Below are 24,359 nucleotides of genomic sequence, written 5' to 3'. Positions count from 1 at the left end.
AGCGTCCTCTGCTTTTCTAGAAACACCCGCCGAGTTGCTCATAAAAAGTCAAGTCCGGGATAGACAAACGAGGAAAGGAAAACTATGACCCGTTGAATAAATCAGTTTTCATGGTGCTGATGGATACACCATAACGATCCATAACGATAAAAAAAGATTGACTTTTTTAGATATAGAAAAAAAAACGATGTAAAATTATAATCGATTTTGACATTTTGGAATGTTAATCTTTCTTCCGTGATACTGGTATTTAGTGAAATAAGGAAACTCAACAGATATACTGTAATGGCCATGGACAAATTAAAGATCGCTTACAAAGCAGTGTTATTGGTGCTATGTATTCTATACTATGCTATATTTGTTGAGTGTAAGTAAGTCATTATTATACTTTTACTGATATCCATCTAAACAACAATCTGAGTTTTTGATTTCCGGCTTAAATATAATATGTTAGGTCACATTATAGAATATCCATAATTAGTAAATGCTGAAAAATTGGAAGATCTGTTTGTACTCCCTACCTACATCAAATATTTTACATGAATCCTCCCTGCGGTTAAACCACCTGGACTTCAGAGTTTCATTGACACCTGTTTTTTCGATGTAACGGCCTCTTTGGTAAGATCCCATTTGCTCATCCGTATGAATAGAACGATTTGCGATGAATTAAACAGCCCTTTTTGATAACATTTCAACTGCTCCTCGTTATGAGAAGAACAACCTGTTGGTGTTAGGTCTTCTTTGGTAGCATTTAATCTGCTCCAAAGTATGAGTAAACAATATGTCGATGTTACAGCCTATTTTGTATCATACAATCTGCTCCAAGGTATACGTAGACTGACCTGTCGATGGTACGGCCTCTTAGATAACATTCCATCTGCTCCTACGTATTAATAGACCGATTATTGTTGTAACCGTCTTTTTGGTAACATTCCACCTTCTCCTATGCTTCAATGACAATATCAAAAGTATAGCAATATAACAACAACAGTAAAGTGATGAATTCATTTCACAAAAATCCAAGACGGATAAGGAGTCATGGCCATCGCCACTATACATCACCTAAGATGCATGATGTCTCCATAGATGGTCTTCTTCCATTCATACAAAAATCTCTTGAAGTTAAAAAAAGACGGTACACTTAGATACAAATATGTAATTTTTTAAAGATGTCCCTCATAAACTGTAAAAAATAATCCCAAATCATCTGCCGAAATTACCACTGAAGATGTTTCTCAAAATGCTGGAGATTTGATGAACAACATATTTGTCCAGTTTGGTGGACATGTTTTTTAAAAAAACGGTCGGCATTCCAATTGGAACAAATTGTTCTCCTCTGTTTGCTGACCTATTCCTCCATTCTTATGAGGTTGACTTTATAGCTTATCTGACCCAAAAGAAGGAAAGTCGTTTAATTAGATCCTTTAATCTCAGTTTCCCTTATATAGATAATGTATTATCGTTAAACAATCCTAGTTTCTGAGATTTGATACATCGTATCTACCCCCAAAGAATTTGAGATAGTGATACTACAGACCCTGTTAAGTCAGCCTCATATCTTGACCTACACTTGGAGATCGATGGTAAAGGAAAACTATTGACCAAACGTAACGACAAACACGATGGCTTTTCATCCCGTATTGTAAACTTTCCTTTCATCTGTGGCAACATGCCTTCAGCACCTGCGTATGGAGTTTTCATATCACAACTTATATGTTATGCCAGAGCTTGCCGTAACTATGCATACATTTTCTTTCGCTCTAGACTTCTTACAATTAGGCTTCTGGAACAGTTATGTTGCTATAAGATTGAAGTCATCCCTACAGTAGTTTTAATATCGTCATCATGAACTCGTGTATTGTTATGGTGTATCCATCTGCACCATGAAAACTGATTTGTTCAACGTGTCATAGTTTTCCTTTCCTCTTTCGTCTACACGGTATTATATTTTTTCATGAGCAACTCGGCGGGTGTTTCTAGAAAAGTAGAGGACGCTTATCCTACCGGTGCGTCCGAATTGCTCATTTGCTCTTGTTACTTTGTATGTATGATTTTAGTTACTTTATGTTCTTTGTTGTGTATTTCTGTTTTCCATGACTGGTCTTTGACCCTTGATTACTTTGGATTACGCTAGAATCTTGGTTTCCTTGATTACTCTTGAACCCACTGTGAACATTAATGAGTATGATGTATTTAGTTATGGTGTTTTGAATTTCGAGACTTTAGTCAGTTTTCAGTATTTTTGTCATTGGAAGTCAAAAGATAATGAGAATCTAGTTGATCTTATTGATCGAAGTACAAAAATATTTTATTATTTTGATAGGGTTAGCCAGATTTGTGATACTAAAGATTTCTTTAAGCAAATATTCCCAGATCAGTAAAGATTAGTCTCAATGAGGGTTTAAGTTAGATGACAGCAAATGGCATTGCAAATGTGAGGGTCCAAAATAAATTTTCGGATTAACTACTACATGCAAAAGATGCAAACTATTTATACATAGACTAGTTAAACAATATTTTTTGTTTCACCTTTTAATAAGATATAATTATGGGAACAAAATGTGATTATGGGGATATATGAGAGTCTTTTCTTATACTACAAAAATGTTTTAAATACACACATCTTAGATTTTTTTTGCATAGATTGTTGCACAAAATTTTCAAAACAAACACATTAGTTTTGGCTATGTAGGTTCGAAACAATATATCTTCTTGTAACAGATTTGACGAGACAATTGAAGATTTGTTTGTTATGACTGTATCACGTATGACTGGTTTAAGAAAAAAAGGTCAAATATTATAGAAACTTAGATTTATATACTGGTATAAAATGATTTCTATAAAACAGAAAAAAAATTTGGGTCCCTACTTATGTTATTTTCCTTAGTGAATCCCATTGCTAGAAAGAGAATATTCAATATCAAAAGTAGTTCTTTTATTATTTTTGATATTAAAACAAACAAACAAACAAAAACAAACAAAACAAAACAAAACAAAACAACAAAAAAAAAAAAAAAACAAAAAAAAAAAAAAAAACAAACAAACAAAAAAACGAGAGATAAGGACAATTAATGGAAATTCTTGATTTATTTTTACCGAGTCCAGTATGTGTGTTTGAATGAATGTGTAATAGGTATATGTAAATTGAAGTTATATCAGGTTTATCAATTAATTAATTATGAAACAGTCATAAATTATGTACTTTATATTCCTTACATTTTACACCTGCACACCATGGTTGGGGGTGGTGATGGGGTTATTGTATAAATGCTGGCTTTTGAGAAACAAATTTATACAGTATTGTAGAAGAACCTGTCGATGTAACAGCCTTTTAGTAATATACCATCTGCTCTTATATATGGATAGAACAACTTGTCGATTTTACGGCGGGCTTTGTTGTAAACATTACAACTGCTCCTACATATGAATAAAACGATTTCCAATGAAACAGACTTTTTGGTAACATTCCAACTACTCTTAAGTACAAGTAGAACAACAGCATATTTGATAACATTTCACCTGCTCTTAGGTATGAGTAGAACATTCTTTCGAGGTAACAGCCTTCTTGACAACATTCAATCTGCATGTAAAAAGAACAGCCTATCGATGTGACAGCTTTTTTGGTAACATTCCATCTGCTCCTAATTATCAGTAGAACAACCTGTAGTGTTGAATATGATTGTCAGAAATAAAAATATATTTTTGAAAATCTATGACTACTCTCTTACCAATGAATATCCGCTAAATTGTTGTATCCAATTAATCTTATTTTGAAATAGAACTGATATGCAGGTTTAAAAGTATGTTAGAGATTTTAATTTTCTTGTTATTCCTTTAACATTAACCGTCTTTTAATTGTTCGCTATTTATCATACATATTCGTTAAGGCCCCTTTACATGGTAATGCAAGTTGCATTATCATGCAACAGATAACACTATATAAACAATAATTTCTAGGCGTATCATGTAACATTTTCTTTTCTGTGATGCAAATTTCGTACTTTCAACTTTGTATTTCTGGCCAATCAAAAACCAGAGTTTTCAATGCATAGAGGTTACAATATCAGTCGTACGAAAATAACATGGAAAGGACATGGTAAATATTTATGAGAGGAAAAAAAGGAAAAGAGAAAAGGGGAAAACAGTTTGGACAAAAGAACACATGGATGTTCTCCTACATTTGAATGAGCAAGAGAAAAAAATTCACGCCCTAATACAATGCCACCATAAAAGATTAAATACATACAGGAATTATGACTCCTTCTTCGTCAAAGGTCTCCATTTTAATGGGAAGGAAACAATTTGCAGCTTACAACTTTCAACTTGAAATACCATATAAATGTGTGTGTATCATGAAACAAAAGTTGCATGCAAAATGTATGGCCGTGAAAGAAGGATTTCCATTGCTAAATCGCGCGCGTTTACATTTGTTTTTTTTTATCTTACAAGGCTTATTTTTATTTTTCTCCAAAATTCATTTCATTCATTTCGTTTACATACTTTAAGAACAATATAACCAGTTTCGTTTTACATTGATATATTTTTTAAATATTTTATACGGAATGACAGTGGCATATAGGAGTGGTTATAGAAGTTATAGAGGCTATAGAGGCTACAGAAGTTATAGAAGTTACACATATAGAAGCTACAGATTGCATTACGCCCGTCACTACAACTACTCATATTATTCTTCGTAAGTTATCATCTTTTACCCTTCCAGTATAGTAAAATCCATTATTCTGGTATTAATCTCCATCGATTTTTTTCCCTGGAAAACATAAATAAATGAAAAATTTAAACATATACTATCTTGTGTCTTGACCTTCGTATCGTAATATGAAGTTCATATTTTGTGGCTAGCCATGTGGTGCCTACACAAATGTATTGAACATTTTTTTTGCAAATAAAATTCATACAGCCTCGTACCTATAAAACTCATTTACATCGTTTACATAAAACATATTCCGTAGACTTTGCTACAGATTTTCTATTTGATATAACAAGTACTGTTATCTGCTGCTTTGCTTTTCAATTTTTGCTCAATGCAAGTGATCTGAATAAGGTAAAACATTAAAAGAAAACTCAAGAAAAACAGTCCATGGGCAAGAGACGAAAACCCTGTGGGATTTTTGCGGACATATTGAAATTTATTTTTATTATCAATAGGAACAAAAACCTACGGTAGCAGAATGCGGTCATGCAAAAATAACTTTTTATGTCGTTCCCATATGATAATTATTTCGTTCCCTAAAGTAGCCCAGTCGTTCCCATATGATAATTATTTCGTTCCCTAAAGTAGCCCAGTCGTTCCCAAAAGAAACTCATCTTGTTCCCTAAAGATATTATGTAATTCCCATAAAAATTTCATCTCGTTCTTTATAGACGTTATATTATTCCCACAAGATATCCCGAAAGACCAACATCTTACTGGTACGACCTTATGCATACTTGTAACTGCTTAACGTTGTAACGCACAAACAGCAATGCTATTCCATTTTATTAACAATATTCGTATACGGACGAAAATACCCTTAATTTCAACAGAACATCGATTGAAATCTTGTTGTAAAAAACAAAACAAAGATATATAGGTTACAGACCACCAATTCAACCAATGAGCATTTGGAACGTAGGCAAAAATAGTCCTACGCAGAAATTACCCCTGTTCCTCATAGTGCTGTGAAAAAAGTTCTCATCTCATTTGAAAAATTTAAACAGTTTCTGAAAGGAAAAACATTTCTGTACATTTTATAGGTGCATTTTGCTTCTTGTGATGTGAAGCCTAATCTCCATAATGATTTCTAAATATACCCCTATCTTGTGAAAACACTGGGATTACCCATGCTATTTATAGACACTTCACTTCCGGTGACCAGTACTGCACTGCAAGTCTGCTAACCCCACATGCCATTCTGAGGATTGTGAGCTGACATATGTAGAATCATGCTGATATATAGTCCTCTGCAGGTTAAAGTTAAGGTAAAGTCCAGAGAAGCCATTGAATATTGTAAAATTAGCATAGAAGCCTATGGGAAGTGGAATTAGTGGTTTTTTAGCCTATAAGACACCTACCTTTCGTCAAAGTGCCCGTCCGCCACCTTGCGTTATTGAAGCCAGGTTCAAACAAGTACTATCTTTAAAAAGGATAACCGACGTAGTAAATTTTACTTCTAAGTTTCTACATTTCTTTCAAGAAAATAACACATGGAACGGAATTTCAAATTTTCGATACTGTATTTTTAACGCCACTAAGTTATCAGTATTTGGCCAATCGAGAAACAGAATTACGATCAGATAACTTTCGTTTCCATAGAAGAGCATAATTAAGGTCAAAGGTAAAAAGCGAAACTATACTAACTGCGTCGAAAAAAATCTAAACCGGACTTGTTCAGGACAGCGATGATAAGATGATTACAATTTGCTAGCAAGCCAACATGTACATCGGAGCATATGATTATCATGTTTATCGTCCTGTGATTTTTCCCTTTAGCTTGCCTGATGGCTTTTTGGGTTCCTGGTGTAATACAAAAGAAAGTCTATATGAAACGATGTTCTTCATTTGAAGGTTGCTTTGTGAAATGATGAGAAAGGCCGAAAATTCATTCACATGATTAGCAACTACAAAACTTTCTCCTGTTTCCACCAATCAAAATAATTAACGTCGGTCAGTTCAACTCGTTCACTCAGGTATGACATGTAAGCTTAAAGCTGCATTAGCGGTCAAATTTGTTCAGTTTTGATTCTACTGTATTTTCTGATGCAATCAAATAAGTTTGCAATAATGCAACTGAAGCAATAAATGTCGATAATACCTATATAATATTGTGAAAACAACGTTTTTTTTTAACCAGAGAAGATCGATAGCTCTGATCTCATTATTTTTCGCCATTACTTCCGACGATAACCGACAAGACATACACTTGGGCTAAAAATAGTTTAACCTTGATAAACAAAAAATAACAATACACAGATACACAAGTAAGCACGTGTCTTGTTTCACTTCATTTCATCTATTTCTTGATTAGTTTTCAAATAAATAATGACCATATTTGAGCCACATTATATCACAGTACTTCAAAAGGATCCTTGCGTTATATTCGAATTTTTTTCTTTTACGGCTCGAGTCCGTCGGTCTTCCTTGCCGTTGAATAACCACTTTCGCTTTGCAATCAGATTTGTTATTTAAGAAGCGACCCTTACATCAAATGCGCGGATTAAGGTCACCAGAAGTCACATGCATACGAATTTATCTAGGTCGATTTTTTGTCTTGCAAGACAATAAATATATAGACACCTATTTCATGTATTGAATGCATTTTATTTGTGGATATCAAATGAAATTATACTGGAAAACTACAGATTAGTATAAATAATTCAAAGTTTAGGTATATTTCAACAGAAAAAAAAATTATGAAAGCTAATGCAGCTTTAATGAATGGCCTAATCAAAATCAAACGTCCAAGTTTTGAACACTAAAGCTATAAAAATTATATTATCGACTAATTAATCAATAGAAAGAATAAAAATAAAAATATTCTAAACTTTAAAAAAAAATAACTAAAAGTTTCCGTCGTTTAAGCAACAAAAAAAATCAAAGAAATAAAATTTTATCTAATCAAAATATCTGTTATATCAAAAGTTGAATTCTTCAATCTCAAACATTTATTTAATAATACTCTTCCCAACTTCACAAGCCTTGTCTCAATGCTGAAATAATTAGCAACTTTATCTCAATAACACAAAAATCACAATTAATAATGAATATGTGTATTCAATGATTTTTTTGTGTGTGTGGTTTTTTTTTATATTTGTGTTAGTTATGATCAATATAATTATGTACATGAGAGAAAGAAAAACAATGAGTGCAATACGTCTATATATTGTACAGTCTCGTTATGCGATTTTGAGATTGAACTGCCGGAGAAAAATGTATAACATGACAAAAACACAAAGATGGTTAAATGAAGAAAGAGTAATCAAGAGAACCAAGGTTATAGCGGTAATCAAAAGAATGTAATCCAGGGACAAAGACCAGACATGGAAAACAGACATACACAACAAAGAACATAAAGTAACTAAAATCATACATACAAAGTAACAAAAGTAAATGAGCAACTCGGACTCCACTAAAAACTGGGAGCATTGACCAGGTGCACCGGTAGGGTAAGCGTCCTCTGCTTTAATTTCTAGAAACACCCGCCGAGTTGCTCATAAAAAGTCAAGTCCGGGGTAGACAAACGAGGAAAGGAAAACTATGACCCGTTGAATAAATCAGTTTTCATGGTGCTGATGGATACACCATAACGATCCATGAGTTCATGATGACGACCATAAAACTTCTGTAGTGATGACTTCAATCTTGTAGCAACATAACCCTGTTCCAGAAGCCTATTTGTTAGAGTTCTAGCGCGATACAAAAAGTCTGCGTAGTTTCGGCAAGCTCTTGCATAACGTATGAGTTGTGATATGAACACTCCATACGCAGAAGCCGTTGGGATGTTGCCACAGATGAAAGGAAAGTTGACAATTCGGAATGAAAAGTCATCACGTTTATCGAAAAGTTTGGTCAATAGTTTTCCTTTACCATCGATTTCTAAGTGTAGGTCAAGATATGAGGCTGACTTCACTGTGTCTGTAGTATCTTTTATCTCAAGTTCTTTTGGGTAGATGCGATGTATCAAATCCCCGAAATTAGGATTGTTTAAAGATAACACGTCATCTATATAGCGGAAACTGAGATTGAAGGATCTAGCTAAACAATATTCTTTCTTTCTGATCAGATCAGCTATAAAGTCAGCCTCATAAGAGTGAAAAAATAGGTCAGCTAGTAAAGGAGCACAATTTGTTCCCATTGGAATGCCGACCGTTTGTTGAAAAACACGTCCACCACACTGGACAAATATGTTGTCGATTAAAAATTCCAGCATTTTGTAAACATCTTCCTCTGTATATTTGGAAGATGATTTGGAACTATATATTTGTATCTAGGTGTACCATCTTCAGGAAAGTAAATTCAGGAAGTAAGTCAAAAGATATATATATATATAATGATTTTTGAAATCTTGCTGATTAGACACAGGGATGACATAGAAAATGAGGTACGAAAAATTCGGGAAATATGCAAAAATATTCCGAAATACTGATGCTGGTATTCCACATATTTAAGCAGAAAGACTAAAGTGTTCTGCGTCATATTATTTATACATGTTTTAGTGGAACCCTTTTCTGCGTTCTAACATCTGGAATAAAAAATAAAGTATCTATTATACACAACATTTAATATAAAGCTGACTTCCGGTCTGCATATTGCAGCACACTAACTTCTACAAAAATAGATATTCAGTTGGATGAGTATATGCCTATACTCCAGTACTATAAACAATAAAATACAATGCATTTTGTTAGGGCTGACGTCGCATTAAATTCGCCTACCAATATTTTAAAATAAATCCTAAATAATGAAATGTCCATGGCGCCGATGTAGATTCTAGATAACAATTAAGGAAATAACAGATCTGAAAGAGAGTTTTCGCAATTATTGCTTTAATTGTTACAATTTTTTTTGTTTCGACCTATTAGAAGGAAGGTCTTTTCCTCTTCTTTCCTGCTTTTCTTAACCTTGTATGGAACTCCTCTTTCAATGCACCACCAACATTGTTTTCTGTTCCCATGATGGTGACGAACCATCTGACCATTTCGCTAAATAGTGTCTTACTCTTTAAACTTTTGTTTTAAAACTTATCAACTTCGTAGAAGGTTTTGTCATTTCCTCCATGAGACTATTCTTCAGTCAGTTTCCTGACTCTTAGCATTTTGATCGTGGTGATCATTATCTGCATCATTGTTCTGTGGTTGTGATTGTCGCTCAACAACATTGTCTTCTGGATTTCGTTGCGTCCGTCTGTAATTATCAGGCTTCAAATTGCTCAAAATATTTGATCATTGACTCGTGCTCCTTTTGGTTACAACACCATATCAACTTGTACGAAAACTTAGAACCAGAATCAACAATGTAGAAAGGATCAATATATTTTCCACTGTTTTTTTTAGAACAACCGACTGGGGTAGCATGTTTGTTTTAATATTACCTTGTCTCTAATTCAAAAAGTTGGAATTTTAGATTTTTTGTCTTATCATTCTTTCATCTTAATTTGATTAGCCTGATTTTGGGATAATTTTTGATTAGACAAAATCTCTTCAAGTGATATTTGGCATCTTTTGAAAGATTACCTTTTGGTAAGATACTACAATCGAAAGGTAAGTTTATCTCCTTGAAATGTTTCGACCCACTTAGAGAAAAAAATCTACCAACAAAAGAACATATTAATATCCATCTTTAGTATCACTAAGTTTTAAAAAATCCATATGCCATCTGTCAAATATGGATTCAACTGTCAGAGGATTGGGAGGTAGTCTTCTACCCTGTTTATCTCTCTTAATCCTCTGTCAGCGATCACAAGACCTGATGTAATCTGCTACAATGCCTTTTGGGGTACCTAAATTTTTAACTTAAAGCATGATACCTTATTTATTCCTAGAGCGCTCCTCTGACACATCTGTAATGGTAAACCCAGAGTGCGTCTTCTAGCAAAATTCGAGGCAAACATAACTGTTTAACCCATTTCTCACCATTTTTTACCTTCACTCTCTTTTGAAACAACACATCGTCATATACATCTTGAGCACCTAACTGTTTATTGTCAGGGAGAATACCAATTTATAAGTATTTGTACACTGTAAAATCTGAACACTCCTGTTGCGGTTTTGCATTCCAAGAAGGTTAGACAACTCAGGTTTGACAATTGCAAGAACTACTGCAGCAACCGTGGAGTATCATCGGCTGATCCTCGCCAATGGTATTAATGACAAATTCCAATGTAAACAACGGAAATTTTTAATTTGTTCGTTAAGCTTCCTGTAATCGACACTAAAGCGATATTGCGGAGGTTGACCATGCAGAGTTTTCTTTTTGACAATAACTACTGGAGAATAGTTATCACTATTAAATTCTTGGCATATTCCCTGTCGCTTCATTTGCCTTCTCAATTTCTCTGTTGATGTGAGGAGGTTGATTTTGGAATGGAAGTCTCGCTTGTTGAGCATCTCTGTGTGTGTCTATTTTGTGTTTGTACCTATTTGATGACATATGATTAACTAAGATCAAAGTCTTTATTGGTTGTTTGTAAGCATCTCTGAAACATTTGCAACACTAGGTAATACATCATTCAGGTGTATAACATGCTTAACGTAGCTTAAGAAATCGTCAACAGATTGATTTGACTAGTGTTTCAAACTAAGAATGTCAACATCAAATTATTTTTGTTTGCTACTAAATCTGTTTACAAATGCTTGTTCCAGAAGTTGAATGGAATTGTTAATGGTGTCAGTAAAGGAAAGGTACCACAGTTTCATGGTGTTCTGTTTTTAATATAAAAGGGGAATGCAGCGCATTGTTTGGGTTTAGTCATAGTTTTTAAAAATGTCCATTGTATACAAAATGACCACCACTCGGACAGTAATGTATTTCCAGTAAAACTGTCTAAATGAATTTCCGTTTGGACAGAAACACTAACCTCTCGAATGATTTTTTGGGTTGGTGATGAGCTGATTCTTGCAGTAGGCTCTTGTGTGCTCGTTTCTGTCGTATGATTATCATTTAAAAACAAAGTCTAAAAATACATTTGATTGTAGAAAATATGCAAAAACCCACAATTGTTTTGTGTCTGTTGATGTTATAAAATTCAATTGATGACTACAATTCATATAGAAGAACTAGACCAATTTTAACTCCATATTTGGCAGTGTTTCATTGATGAACTATAATTTATATTAAAGAACTTGACCAATTTTAACTCCATATTTGGCAGTGTTTCATTGATGACTATAACTTATATTGAAGGACTTGACCAATTTTAACTCCATATTTGGCAGTGTATCATTGATGACTATAACATATTTGTTTACAGCACATCGGAAGAAATAGGAGGAATCGTTATTGGATCTATAGTTGGTCTTCTTATATTCGTTGTCTTCTGTATATATTGCTGGAGATACTGTCGTGAGAAGTATAGACCCAGGCAGGTTATAAGTGTCAATCAACCTGTGTCATTTATAACACAGAATGATTTGGCTGCAAACAATGGTAAGATTATAATACATTCTTGTCAAGATATGTTATATTCAATAGCGGCAGGTCCAGAAATTTATAAAGGGTCCCATAAAGAAATTTAATAAGGGGAAGGTTCCGTACTATTATTTGCTCATCCCCCCAAATTAATTTTTCCAATAAAAGGAGGACCCAACCATCGTAACCTCCGCATCTTTCACTAAGTCGTATGCCTAGGAGAGACATTATGGTGTTATTCTAATCTCGGGGAGAATAACATTCGAGTTAGTTATAATTAAAGTGAAAGATTATATTCAATTCTCACCTTGGAAAACTGGAAATCTAGCGGCTATAATATCGCAATCAGCCTGGTTGTAAAATTAAGGGTCGTCTTGAAGTTTTTCTACTTAATTTTTTTATACTGAAAATGTGTAAAAAAAATAACGTGAACTTATATTGATTTAACTGATTGTTTTTAAACTGAAATGATGTTTAAAAACAACAAATTATTCAAGCACACCTTTTGGAGTACTTCACCATACTATTATCATATATCATATAGCATATGTTCTTAAATAAACAATTAAAAATAAAAATATTGATGAAGCCAAGTGTGAAAATATATCTACTCAAGTAGAGCATTAAGGATGCGCTTAAGTTCGTCACAGGTTTTTAGGTTTTAAGGTTTTCTGAATAAATCAGTTGTATAGGTTGGTAAATGAGTGACATACTACTTTGACTTAGTTCTTTGTAAAGTGGACAATTTCCAAACACAACATATTTCAAATCAACAAACTATATAACTCGAAATATTTGGGGCGTTATAAAGTATAAACGGAGTGATTACCTGAATATTCCGAAAACCATATCTCTAAAACTACTTTTCTTTTTTTTTTATCTCTGTAAATTACCAATTCCGTTTTACCATGTAATGGCAAACATAATGCGCCTTATTACAAGTCCATCTAAAAATTGCTGTTTGCTATAAAATAAATTTGAAAACATAGTTCACTTTATTGATTTAGTTTCCTACTTTTAAAATAAAGCATTTTCAGTCAACTTAATACAAAACAACTCTTAATAATTCGTCACAAAAAATACTTTTTATTTTCTCTGTAAATATTATAGAAATATGTATTAAATAACCTGTTACTAAACACATGCTTTCTTTTTGCTACAGTAGACACCACAACAGATTTCAATAGACAGTTTTTGTATCAGGACGCACAACAATATAACAAGAAGGATTCAGTGCCCCTAACTATACATAACAACACGAAGGATTCACTGCCCACACCTATACATAACGATGGTGCATCCAACGGCAACGTTGCCAATGTATTTTGCGAGGAAACGGAGATTTAGTAGGTGTTACAGGCAATAGGTTGCCCACAACCAGAAAACGGATTTGGCAGTGTTATATTGCGATATGAACGATTTCATTAATTTATATTCCGTTTCTAAAATGTTCTATGGTACTTGGGCGTATTGACGAAGTCCACAATCCAAATTGTAAATGGGATAGAACAAATAAATGATAAATGCGTGTTTGTTATTACATAATTCCCAACCAATTCAGGTCATAACCCCAAACTCAATCCCAAAACATTCTCTTTTTTTTTGGAACCGGACAGTACAATGTAATAAGTTTCATACACTTTTAATTAAATAATTGTTCGAAAACCAGAAAAAGGTGTCTGTTTTTACTCCTAATTCTTTGGTTGTTCGGGTCAGTACTCTGAAATGCACCTTATGACGGTTTCATTGAGATACATACAAGTCATTTATACTCGGTAATTGTCAATGTAAGGTGTTTCTTCCATTTTTGGTCCGTAATTCGCGTCAAATACATATTTGTATTTTGAAACACTGTGGTTCATTTTTTTTAGAGATCCAAACACTTACATTTATATACTCCCTGAGGTTCATTCAACCTATGCCAACAAATTTAAAAAAGTAAATTTCATCATTACTTATAGTTTCAAAATTACAGTAAAGCATGTATTTATTTGAATTCAGTTAACTATCTAGTAAAAGGAGACCAGTTTCTCATTTTTTGAATAAGGTTGTATTTTTTAAAGTAACAGTCCTCATAAAATTCAGACACTGCCGTTGGTAAATTTATTCATGGTGTGAAAAACTCCTTATATTCAGTCCACATATGCTATACATTTACATTGCGATAATCATTTATGCATTCAGATCTGCACTTTTTAGAAATTCATACATTTATCTACCCCAACCAAATGAAAACAAATCAAGAATTTAAGAACTCTTGCAAAGTGCAAACTTCATGTACAATCTCTATAATTCTATCTCAAAATGAAAACCGAAAACTGATTATTGATAAGTAACTGTTTCTGAACAAGAAATAAAACAGAATTCGGTAGGTTTTTGACTTGCATGAATCACCTTCTGTCTGATTTTTATAAAGACTGCTGCTTAAGCAATGACTTGTAAAGGTAAGTTTACAGTATGAAATTCAGGACAGCAAAAATCTACGAATCTCAGTTATTTTTTACATTACATTATAGTAAATTTTATACTGATAATATTGCCAACGTTGGTAAAGAAGATTCGTAGACGTACATGAAAGACGGTTATTATCGAATAGATAGCAATGATTTACCGAATGTTCCCAGTGTAAAAATTTTCAATAATTCACATTGAAAAATAAATTCGGTTCTTTCTCCCGCCAAAACGTCACAACACGAATACCAATCCGCCGTTCACAAAATTTAAAATTCATTTTGAAAAGAGCAATGAATAATGGAGGAAATCTATATAATAAATAGTTTAATCAATTATTTATCGTGAATAACCAAAATATGATCATTCGTGCAAAGAACGCATAAAGGTGCACTATACAGTTACGTTAAAGTGCACTGTGTCGCACACCAAATTGGCCCGGTCAAATTTTGTAGTACTTATAAGTTGAAATTTGGTGGAGATACTGTTTAAATGTAGTTAAGCATTTATACATAGACAGATGTAATATATGTAATGTGGTAAACAGGTGTAAATTAAATGAAGAATGCTATCCGGAACGTTTCAGTCCCCTGCCGTATTAGGTTCTCCCCTTTTCAATAAACCTTATTAAACTATAATTGTGAGAAAATGAATCGAAAAGGGTATTATTTTTACCCTTTTTCCGCATCCTCTATGCATGATTTCATTCTGTGCTAGTGTCTAAGTGCCTGGTATTTTATAAAACAGTATTTGGCTGTTACTGATGGAAATGCAGCCCTGATTTGTACTAAAACTCTGCAATATATTTTTTTCAGTATGTTACCATGGCTACTGGATTTTATAACAAAATTACTTATACCTCCATACACCAAGGATTAAATATGTAGTTTTTTTATGACAAAACACGTGAAATTTCTGTGCGGACTGGCTCGAAACAGCTTCATTTTAACGCAGAGACCAAATGTCCACAATCGACCTAACCGTATAGTCCTACCTAAAGATTTAACTCTCGGAACAATTGGGGGATCAAAATTTCCTGGTAATATGCACAACTACATATGATGTTCTTGCTACATACCACGTTTCGTAAAATTTGGTTCAAGTTTTAGAGTTGTGCTGACAAGGTAATTTATGGGGACTTTTGGCAAATTTCTAAGTTTAAAGGGGCATAACTCCTACAAAAATTAGCCAGTTAAAATTTCCTGGTAACGTGTACAACTATATATGATGTTCTTGCTGCAAACCAAGTTTCGCAAAATTCGGTTCAATATTTTTAGGAGTTGCGTTGACAAGGCAATTTATGATGATTTTTAGCAATTTTCTAAATTCAAAGGGGCATAACTCCTACAAAAACTAGGGGATCAAAGTTTCCTGGTAATATGCACAATTAAATATGTTCTTGCTTCATAAAATTCGGTTCAGTGGTTTGAGAAAAGTTGTGCTGGCAAACTTTGTGACAGACAAACCAAAAAACAATGCGTCTCCCCACTAAAGGGAGGGGGGGGGGAGACATAATAACTGAATTATCTCATACTGAGAGATATACCACAAAATGTGGACTACAAGAGATTTCAGATATGGACTATGAAAACTGCCATTTGAGGTGCAATATGAGTTTTCTGCTCCATTTTGCAACCCAAGGGCTATCCATATATTTAGATATTGCTGTCAACATCATGTAAGATTCTGTCATGTGACACTAATAAAATATTATTTATGTAATGTTGATTGTTCTATCAGTCCAAAATAGAATTAAATTTGTTAACAAAACAAAACAAAAACTGCTATGCAGTTTCATGCAGCCTTAAACAAATTGTACAATACTTCAATATTTCAGTGTAATATTCAGATGAATTGAAATATCAAACCAAGATAAACCATGTATGTTCTCTTTGATCATGATTTATTATAGTGAATTCAAGGGAATCATGATAGTATTACAGGCCCCTCAATTTAGGATGTACTTCCATTTTAGGTTCTTATACTCCCTGTCTATATTGCAATGGCTTTGTTTGTCCATTACACTCACTTCTTTTGAATACAATGCTTAGATATTTGGTGAGTCACTATTGCTTAATGAATTTTACTGTGTGTATTTTTTATCAGGATCTTCACTTAACTGGAGGAAAAGCTGAGATGTATTAATATTGCATGATGAATTTTACAGTGTCTTTTTTCCAGATTTAACAGAAATAGTTGAGTGGAATAGGGGTGCCATATATTGTTTCAGTTTTTATTTTGTGAGTTTCTGATAAACTTTTCTAACTCTCAATCATCATCCAATGATGAAAGTAGAGACAACATATATTTTAAAAATATTTTGAAAAAAAGATAAAAATGTCTGATAAAAAGGACGAAGTCACATGTATATTTTTGAAAGGGTAATAACTACTGAATAATTTGCGGTTAATACCAGAAAATCCAACAGTTACTTTCAATACTCAGCTATCTATGTTTACCCAAATGAATGTTAGAATTAATTACTGATGTGCAATAAAACCAAATAATGTCACTGGTTTCTTTGGTCTAGTGCTTTGAAAATAATTTTATCACTTACAGTTACTGCAAAAATCATTACCTTGAAGAGGCTAAAATGTTGAAAAATACAGCTTCAATCTTCATCTTCAACCCCTAAATACTACATGAGAGTATTCATAAATAAGAAGAGAAACATAGTTAGGTTTTTTTTTTCTTTTATCACTCTTCTGCATTTTTTTCTAAAAAGTGATTGTTTATATAAATTATGACACACAAACAATATTCCAATAGCTGATCAGATCTGGTCAATAGTAACAGAAAATAACATAATGACCTGCTACTGAAACTTATATCACAATTGTAAGGGAGTTATTTCCCTTTGTGGCAGACATCAAACAGTTCACCATCAAACTGGATTAGTTAAAAAGTGTTTATGATGAAATGATTAGGTTTATGTTTGTCTCAAACTGATGAAAATATATCGTGTATGCTCATTTAGAGCTAATTGAGCTAGTCAATTTTCCAAAAATAATTTAGCCTTCTAAAATTGTTCAACTGATAAATAATGTCCTAATTATTGTTGTCATTAAGCAATTCCCATTTTCCTTTTGAGTGATTCTGGCATTTCTGGGGGTGGTGGTCTTGGCAATCTGAAGTAGACCTTGACAGAATCATAGATGAACCACTGTAATGCTGTCAATGTACCAATCATGATAATCCTAGGGAATAATCCCTTCCACATTCCTGAAACAGAACATAAATCAGTAATAAAACTATCCAATATACACAGATTATAGTTGATCCTTTATTTGATATAAATGTTCATACTTTTGCTGTTATGGCGAAAGTAAGGTCAAGTGAATTTCAAAAAGTTCCTGAGAAATGCAGACAGTGATCTTGTTCTAATTTCTAAGTGGTTATCAAAATAATGATAGGGAGTTAAAGCTGAGCTATAACTAAGATATATTCACTTCTATTTTTAGGCAACAGATTGTATCAAAATTGTGTAAGCCATGACATTATGCCAGTCACTTTTTGCATTCATGCATAAAGTCTATAAAAGATTTAAAAAAACACACTACATAAAACAGAAAAATATATATATATAGTTTACCTAATAAACCAAGTCTTTTAGCAATATCAACGAAGTTGCTTCCCTTATCTTGATTGAGTTTGGATACAATGGTATCAGCTGGATGGGATACAATAGCACAGAACACACCAGCTAAAAAAGAATATAAAAAAATTATGTTTCATTTCTAATATGTGGTACATGCAGTATCAATGATATACAGCACTCATTTTGCCTCCTAAATTGTTTACAAATAAATTTTAGGCATTAAATCTTTACTAACAATAATTTCCTTTTCATGTACACATGCAATACTTTCATCAGAAATTTGTATGAAGTAAACTATCTTAGTCATTTTATGTACATGTAAAATATTTTTTTCTGCATACAGAAGACAGCAACATTTTGTTTTCTACTGTTTCAATTTTTTACAAAGCATTTTAAATAAACAGTATTCACTTGTACCTTATAAAGTATGTTTTTTGGCAGGTGTAAAAGTTAGGGACAAAAAAAAAACCCACAAATTTTGGCAGATGGTAAATGGCATAGTAAATATATAAGCCAATAATTAATAAATTGCATTTAGCTTCATTTATTTCTGCATTTTACAGCTTAATTACACCAAAATTAATCACTATGCAAAAATAATCCCTATATGCTATTTAAATTTAGCTTTGAATATTTTAGCATGAAAATAATCATTACCAATGTAACCAGCTGAGAAGGTGACCATCAGTTGTTCTGTCTTGTTACATTCACTTCTTGGTTTGGGAACAACATATTTGTAAAGGGCTTCAAGTGTTCTCTCAAAGCAAGCAAATTTCATCATGGTGTAAGGGATCTGTCTAGCCCACAGAGGAACCAGTCCCTTGTAGAATCTGAAGAACATATTTCTTATTTTCTTTGGTTGTTTTACAATTCCAAATTAATAATGTTTACCCACTGATCTACACATATACATTGAGGTCGTAAATAATATAACAACTGCCTGCTAAACTTGAAAATGATGGGCAGCAATAGCCTGCCATAGATTATACCTAAGTTTCCATCAAGGCTCTCTTAAAAATTTGACTGGGACAGTGAAAGTCATTTCGAGGTTACTGGTCACTAGACAACCCCTGAGAAAATTTATCTCAATCACTCACTGTACAACTCAGTATGGTTTTTGAACTAAACTTTTTTCATGTAAATATATGCATTCAAGTTCTTTTCTTCTTCAAAGAATTTTTCAACTTTAAACCTACCCAGAAACACCCTCCTCTTTCAAAATTCTTGGGAATCCCTCTCTAAGAGTGGAACTCCAACCTGGTTGTGTTTGAATTCTGACTTTGCAAGCTTCCATAGGACATAGTGCAATATCAGCAAAGAACTCAGCAGAAGCACTGGCTGCTAAGTACAAAGATGTTCTCCACAAAAAGGTATTTTCCTGCAAATAATAAATGGTACCTGTATTAAAATGTACATGTACATGTATTGCTGCAGTGATTGGGATAAAAACTTTGAGAATAGGTCATAAATTTACATTGATTTTGAGAATTTCAATGAGCAATTCTATAACATCTTTCATGTAAAATTTTTTTCCAATGGAACATTTTCAGCAAGAAAGTGATAAAAAGCACATGGTCCTCTCTAATCCCAATCACTGATGTTAGGCCAGTCTTTTTAACATTTATGGCAGAAACATCATTTTAATCGTAATCACATGTGCAACTTCATTCAAATGCCAGCAATTTATTTTCAGACACATGTCCAAAATTAAATTCATCCAACCAAGATGACCATGACTGCAAAAAGCTTTGTTATTTTGCACGTGTAAGAGTTACATGTGCAAATGTACATAGTACATTCTTAACACAACTTCACCAGGAAAGGTTTCTTCTTGGACATCAAGACATATAGTACACTTTTTAATTCATGTTCTAATGTTTCAAAAATTATATTCAGCACATTACATAAATGTATTACCTCTCCAAGCATATTTCCATACACTATCTTGAAAACTTCGTAGAAGCCAAATTTACACAGTCCTTGCATGGAATAACCTATCAAGGTTGGAGCCCATCCCTTGGTCAGTTCTTTGGCACCACCTTCTTTCACTGATATTTTAAACCCATTTACAATACCGCCATACTTTCCAGGGTCAACTTGAATTCTACATTTGACCAAATCAAGTGGAACAACAGCTGTATGAGTGATTCCACAACTTAAAATGCCACCAAAACCACAAAGAGCATAGTACTTATTGGAACCAAACTCACAGCTTATTTCCTCAGCTGAAAAAAATAAAAGATAGTATAAAAGAGCTATTTAGTCACAGTATTGAGTCAGGTAAATATGTTCACATTAAAAAAATCACAGAAACATATATTATATTACAAAGAATATAAAGAGCTTTGTTGAGCCCAGCATGATAAACCGCAGTGGTCAAACCCTGAACAGTAAGAGCAATTGTGGACCCAATATTAGTTTTAGACACCAATAAGCATAGGGATTTACAATTCATTATGGACACAACAACTGTTTTGGACACTATATTGCACAAAATTTGAAAGTCAAATAAAAATTTTCAAAATCAGACCAAAATCCATTTTTTAGTGTGTAGTCCCTTTGAACCCTTATACCCCAAAAACCATAAGAGATATCTGAATTCTGCACCAAAAAAATGCAGGCAGGCATTTTCATAAGATATTTTTTTTTTTTTAGCAAACATTCATGTAGAAAGCAAAACAAAAATCTCAAAGTCTAGGGTGGTTATAACATCACGTCTGCAAAATGCAAATTGTCTAAATCATATATTTCAGGATTAATTTATTTGTCATTATTTTAAAGAAAATGAAATAAAAGAAGTGGGTAGATATTGCCAAAAAGCTGTGAGGTCATTTTTTTTTTTGTTATCTCTCTAATTTGTGTGTTTTTATTTTTCTTATCCACAGAAGCTACAATAAAAAGTTTTGACAATGGGAACCCTGATTCTGTTCAGTCCGGGTATCAAATCACAAACTTTATTGAGTTATTTAAAAAAAAAAACCACGCAAATACATGTATGACCCAGCTTGAGTTGTTGTGTTTTAAAGTGTTTTGACTACTATTGGTATAATATACAGAAATGTATAGTAGTTCACATCTTACAATTTTGGTCTAGTTGATCACAGGCAGAAGCACTTTAGTATCGAGTTCCTGACTGGAAATTTATAGAAACCAAAATTTGGGCATTATATAAAAAATATATTCAAAGGAATCAGATTAAAGACTAAACTGGGAAAACAGAAACACATAATAAAGAAAATGAAAACAACCAAAATAACAGGTACAAAGAAACAAAAGTAAACAAGCAACCTCATCTCATTTTTATGAATTTGTTACTCTTTCATTCAATGGTAAAGAATCACCAATCTGTTTCCATTAAATTTAAGATAAAGATTGACTGGAAATATATCAAGCAAGCAAAGCCCTCTCTCTTAAATGTACAGAATTGAAACTTCATAACAAGTGAAAATGCATGCTAGGCAAAATGTTTAAACAGCGACTATGTTATTTAAAAAAAATGCTACTCTCAGCTGCAATCTATCCCAAACCCGGAACAGTTCTTCCAATAATTTTACGAATAATTGGAATGCCCTTTGCATTTTCCATCTTATTAACTGATGAAAAATTCCCTAACAAACTTGGCAAAATGATAAATGTCATGAAGTATTATATGTTGTAAAGGGAGCCCAGCTACTTTTACTTCATAATTCGCTCGCACTAAAAGCCTTTCCTTCCTCATATTATTTTCATCAATGATTTCCACAAGTGTGAAAATGTCTATCCAAGACTAAAAATCAGGATGTCCTTGAAAATATTTTCAACACATAAAGTGGTTGGAATAATAATTCAGGATATCAGGCCTACAACAAAATTGATTCAGAATAATTCAGATGTAAAATGTAGTCGTATATAATCATTCTTACCATTTGCAGAAGCGGCCGCAATAGTTCTTGTTTCGTTGACTTTCAGACCTTCACACTTTGCTTGCTGAAACGGACTGCTAAAAATGTTGTTCTTCACCGCCTTGGAGATTGCTTCCATCTTGAACCTCTGCAAATAAAGAGATTTGAAATTAAAGTACCGAACTGAAGGCTTTGCGGATGATTTCTGGCTTTCGTAGCAGTACTAATTCTCACCGGCTTTTAAAACCTACCCTTCTTGGCGTGTTGCGACGGAAAGGACTGATCAAAAGGTCACACAGAAGTAAATAATTTTCTGGCTATTGATTGGTTAAGACCGATTGTGACGTTTAGACAGGGCACCAGTTACTTAAATGATGTACATGTCAGAAATTTTAGTTTTTAGCGAGGGAAGTTATTAGATCACTCGTTTGTTATGGTGTTGAAATTAAATAAATGTATTTCAAGCTAATGACTTGAAGCAGCACTGTTTTGGAAGCTATGGAAAAACAAATTCAAGATAATAACTTGAAAGTTTCAACTTATTATTTTGAATCAAATTTAATAATATCTTGAATTTTCATCCAGGGACTTAGTATTACTATTAGTATTATATAGTCCCTGTTTCATCTTATTATCTTGAATATTCAAGTTATTATCTTGAATTTTCAACTTAGTGTTTTCTAAAAAATGAAAAAAAGAGTGGCCGATATAGGCTTCTGTATCACACCTAAAACTTTTAAATAGTACATTTAGATTAATTTTCCTAATTTTGAAATTTAACAACATATCTGTAAACTTTTAACATAAAAAACGTAGGTCACCAAACTTAATACGAAATAATTCAGCCTGAATATAAGCATTTTTCAACACCTTATAGCGAGGATTTTATAGTAGACTATATACTTAACTCCTTGCTTACAGTAATTCGCTTAATTGAAACTATATAAAATTTCATTAAAATGCTTATAAAGAACACTTATCTGACATTATTTCATATGTTAAAAAGTAAGATGGGGGACACCGAAATCTTTAATTGTAATTTGAAAAAAAAATCCATATTACATAGAGAACATATTCCCGCTAATGATCTCCCCTTGAAAGTTGGCTTTGAAATGTTCATGCCAAAGAATTACAGACATATCTAATATGATGTCTTCATATCGTCAAAAAGTATATGTCGGTACAACCCCACCTTTAGCACATGCGCACTGTCTCTTGCTGTCGCTTCGAGACAAAACACTCATTTAGAAACGTTACGCGATGATTTAATGACTGAGGTTATCTAATTCTATACTGATACTGATACTGATACTTATTCAATAGATGGTTTACTTGGATATGTGGTTTATTTCTTAATTAATCCAACTTCCATACGGGGGAGGTTAAACGGAACCGCCGTTATTTTGGCTACGCCTAGGGATTTTTTTGTAATCAAGGGAACCAAGGTTATAGCGGTAATCAAAAGAATGTAATCCAGGAACAAAGACCAGACATGGAAAACAGACATACGCAACAAAGAACATAAAGTAACTAAAATCATACAAACAAAGTAACAAAAGCAAATGAGCAACTCAGACTCCACTAAAAACTGGGAGCATGGACCAGGTGCATCGGTAGGGTAAGCGTCCTCTGCCTTTCTAGAAACACCCGCCGAGTTGCTCATAAAAAGTCAAGTCCGGGGTAGACAAACGAGGAAAGGAAAACTATGACCCGTTGAATAAATGAGTTTTCATGGCGCAGATGGATACACCATAACGATCCACGAGTTCATGATGACGACCATAAAACTTCTGTAGTGATGACTTCAATCTTGTAGCAACATAACCCTGTTCCAGAAACCTATTTGTTAGAGTTCTAGCGCGATACAAAAAGTCTGCGTAGTTTCGGCAAGCATATTAGAAAAGAAATAATTTCTTCCGGGGTAGATTTGTACTCATTTTAACATGGGTTTGGCATTTATGTTCTCATTTAACAATAATTAATAATCGAATATAGATGCCGTACCCATGTTAAAATTAGTACAAATCTACCACCTCCTTGAATTATTTCTTAATTTTTTAATTATTTACTAATTGACAGTACCCAGACCTGTATATATAGGTTTTTGACAGTACATACTTATACACTCTACACGTTGACGTACTCCCAAACAGTTAGAGTGGGGAAACGCTCTCGGACCCACGTGGGGTCTAGGAGTAGGCCAGAGCGTCAACACGGCAGCCCAGCCGCTAGTGGGACATACACTGACTGAGTTCTTCGGTCAGGTATCCCGAAGGCTGGGCTCCGCCACCAACACCAGTTGGTT

General features: G+C 33.3%; 2 protein-coding genes across 3 annotated transcripts; one reads left to right on the top strand and one right to left on the bottom strand.

Moving 5' to 3' along the window:
• The first annotated feature begins 251 nt into the window (after nucleotides 1-251).
• Nucleotides 252-13,730, top strand: LOC148629678 (uncharacterized). Of its 2 annotated transcripts, none has more exons than XM_088555232.1 (4): nucleotides 252-367; nucleotides 4,570-4,693; nucleotides 11,967-12,142; nucleotides 13,290-13,730. In XM_088555232.1, the coding sequence occupies exons 1-4, from the start codon at nucleotides 286-288 to the stop codon at nucleotides 13,469-13,471; spliced, it is 564 nt and encodes a 187-aa protein (XP_088411358.1). In that variant the 5' UTR covers nucleotides 252-285; the 3' UTR covers nucleotides 13,472-13,730. The 2 variants fall into 2 exon arrangements, with proteins under 2 accessions (XP_088411358.1, XP_088411352.1); XM_088555226.1 differs by having other exon boundaries at nucleotides 13,287-13,730.
• A 3,521-nt stretch (nucleotides 13,731-17,251) lies between these two features.
• Nucleotides 17,252-22,405, bottom strand: LOC148629677 (solute carrier family 25 member 3-like). Its single transcript, XM_088555213.1, has 7 exons — nucleotides 22,306-22,405; nucleotides 22,076-22,202; nucleotides 20,091-20,398; nucleotides 19,370-19,551; nucleotides 18,831-19,003; nucleotides 18,168-18,278; nucleotides 17,252-17,797 (listed from the first exon to the last, which is right to left on the bottom strand). The coding sequence occupies exons 2-7, from the start codon at nucleotides 22,191-22,193 to the stop codon at nucleotides 17,640-17,642; spliced, it is 1,050 nt and encodes a 349-aa protein (XP_088411339.1). The 5' UTR covers nucleotides 22,194-22,202; nucleotides 22,306-22,405; the 3' UTR covers nucleotides 17,252-17,639.
• Between the last annotated feature and the right edge of the window lie 1,954 nt (nucleotides 22,406-24,359).

The sequence above is a fragment of the Perna viridis genome, chromosome 1, assembly GCF_037379345.1.
Source record: "Perna viridis isolate PV_CMFRI_1.1 ecotype Kerala chromosome 1, ASM3737934v1, whole genome shotgun sequence".
Lineage (NCBI taxonomy): Eukaryota > Metazoa > Mollusca > Bivalvia > Mytilida > Mytilidae > Perna > Perna viridis.
Note: the sequence above shows the minus strand (reverse complement) of the source record. Positions and strands in the feature narration are given on the sequence as shown.

Excerpts from the sequence above, each read along its gene's own strand:
- LOC148629678 (XM_088555226.1), top strand. The coding sequence starts at position 286 with ATGGCCATGGACAAATTAAAGATCGCTTACAAAGCAGTGTTATTGGTG. Across the intron at positions 368-4,569 it reads CTATGCTATATTTGTTGAGT|TGGCATATAGGAGTGGTTAT; the intron begins GTAAGTAAGTCA and ends ACGGAATGACAG. Across the intron at positions 4,694-11,966 it reads AACTACTCATATTATTCTTC|CACATCGGAAGAAATAGGAG; the intron begins GTAAGTTATCAT and ends ATTTGTTTACAG.
- LOC148629677 (XM_088555213.1), bottom strand. The coding sequence starts at position 22,193 with ATGGAAGCAATCTCCAAGGCGGTGAAGAACAACATTTTTAGCAGTCCG. Across the intron at positions 19,552-20,090 it reads ATGGAAATATGCTTGGAGAG|GAAAATACCTTTTTGTGGAG; the intron begins GTAATACATTTA and ends TATTATTTGCAG. Across the intron at positions 19,004-19,369 it reads AAAGAGGAGGGTGTTTCTGG|ATTCTACAAGGGACTGGTTC; the intron begins GTAGGTTTAAAG and ends TATGTTCTTCAG.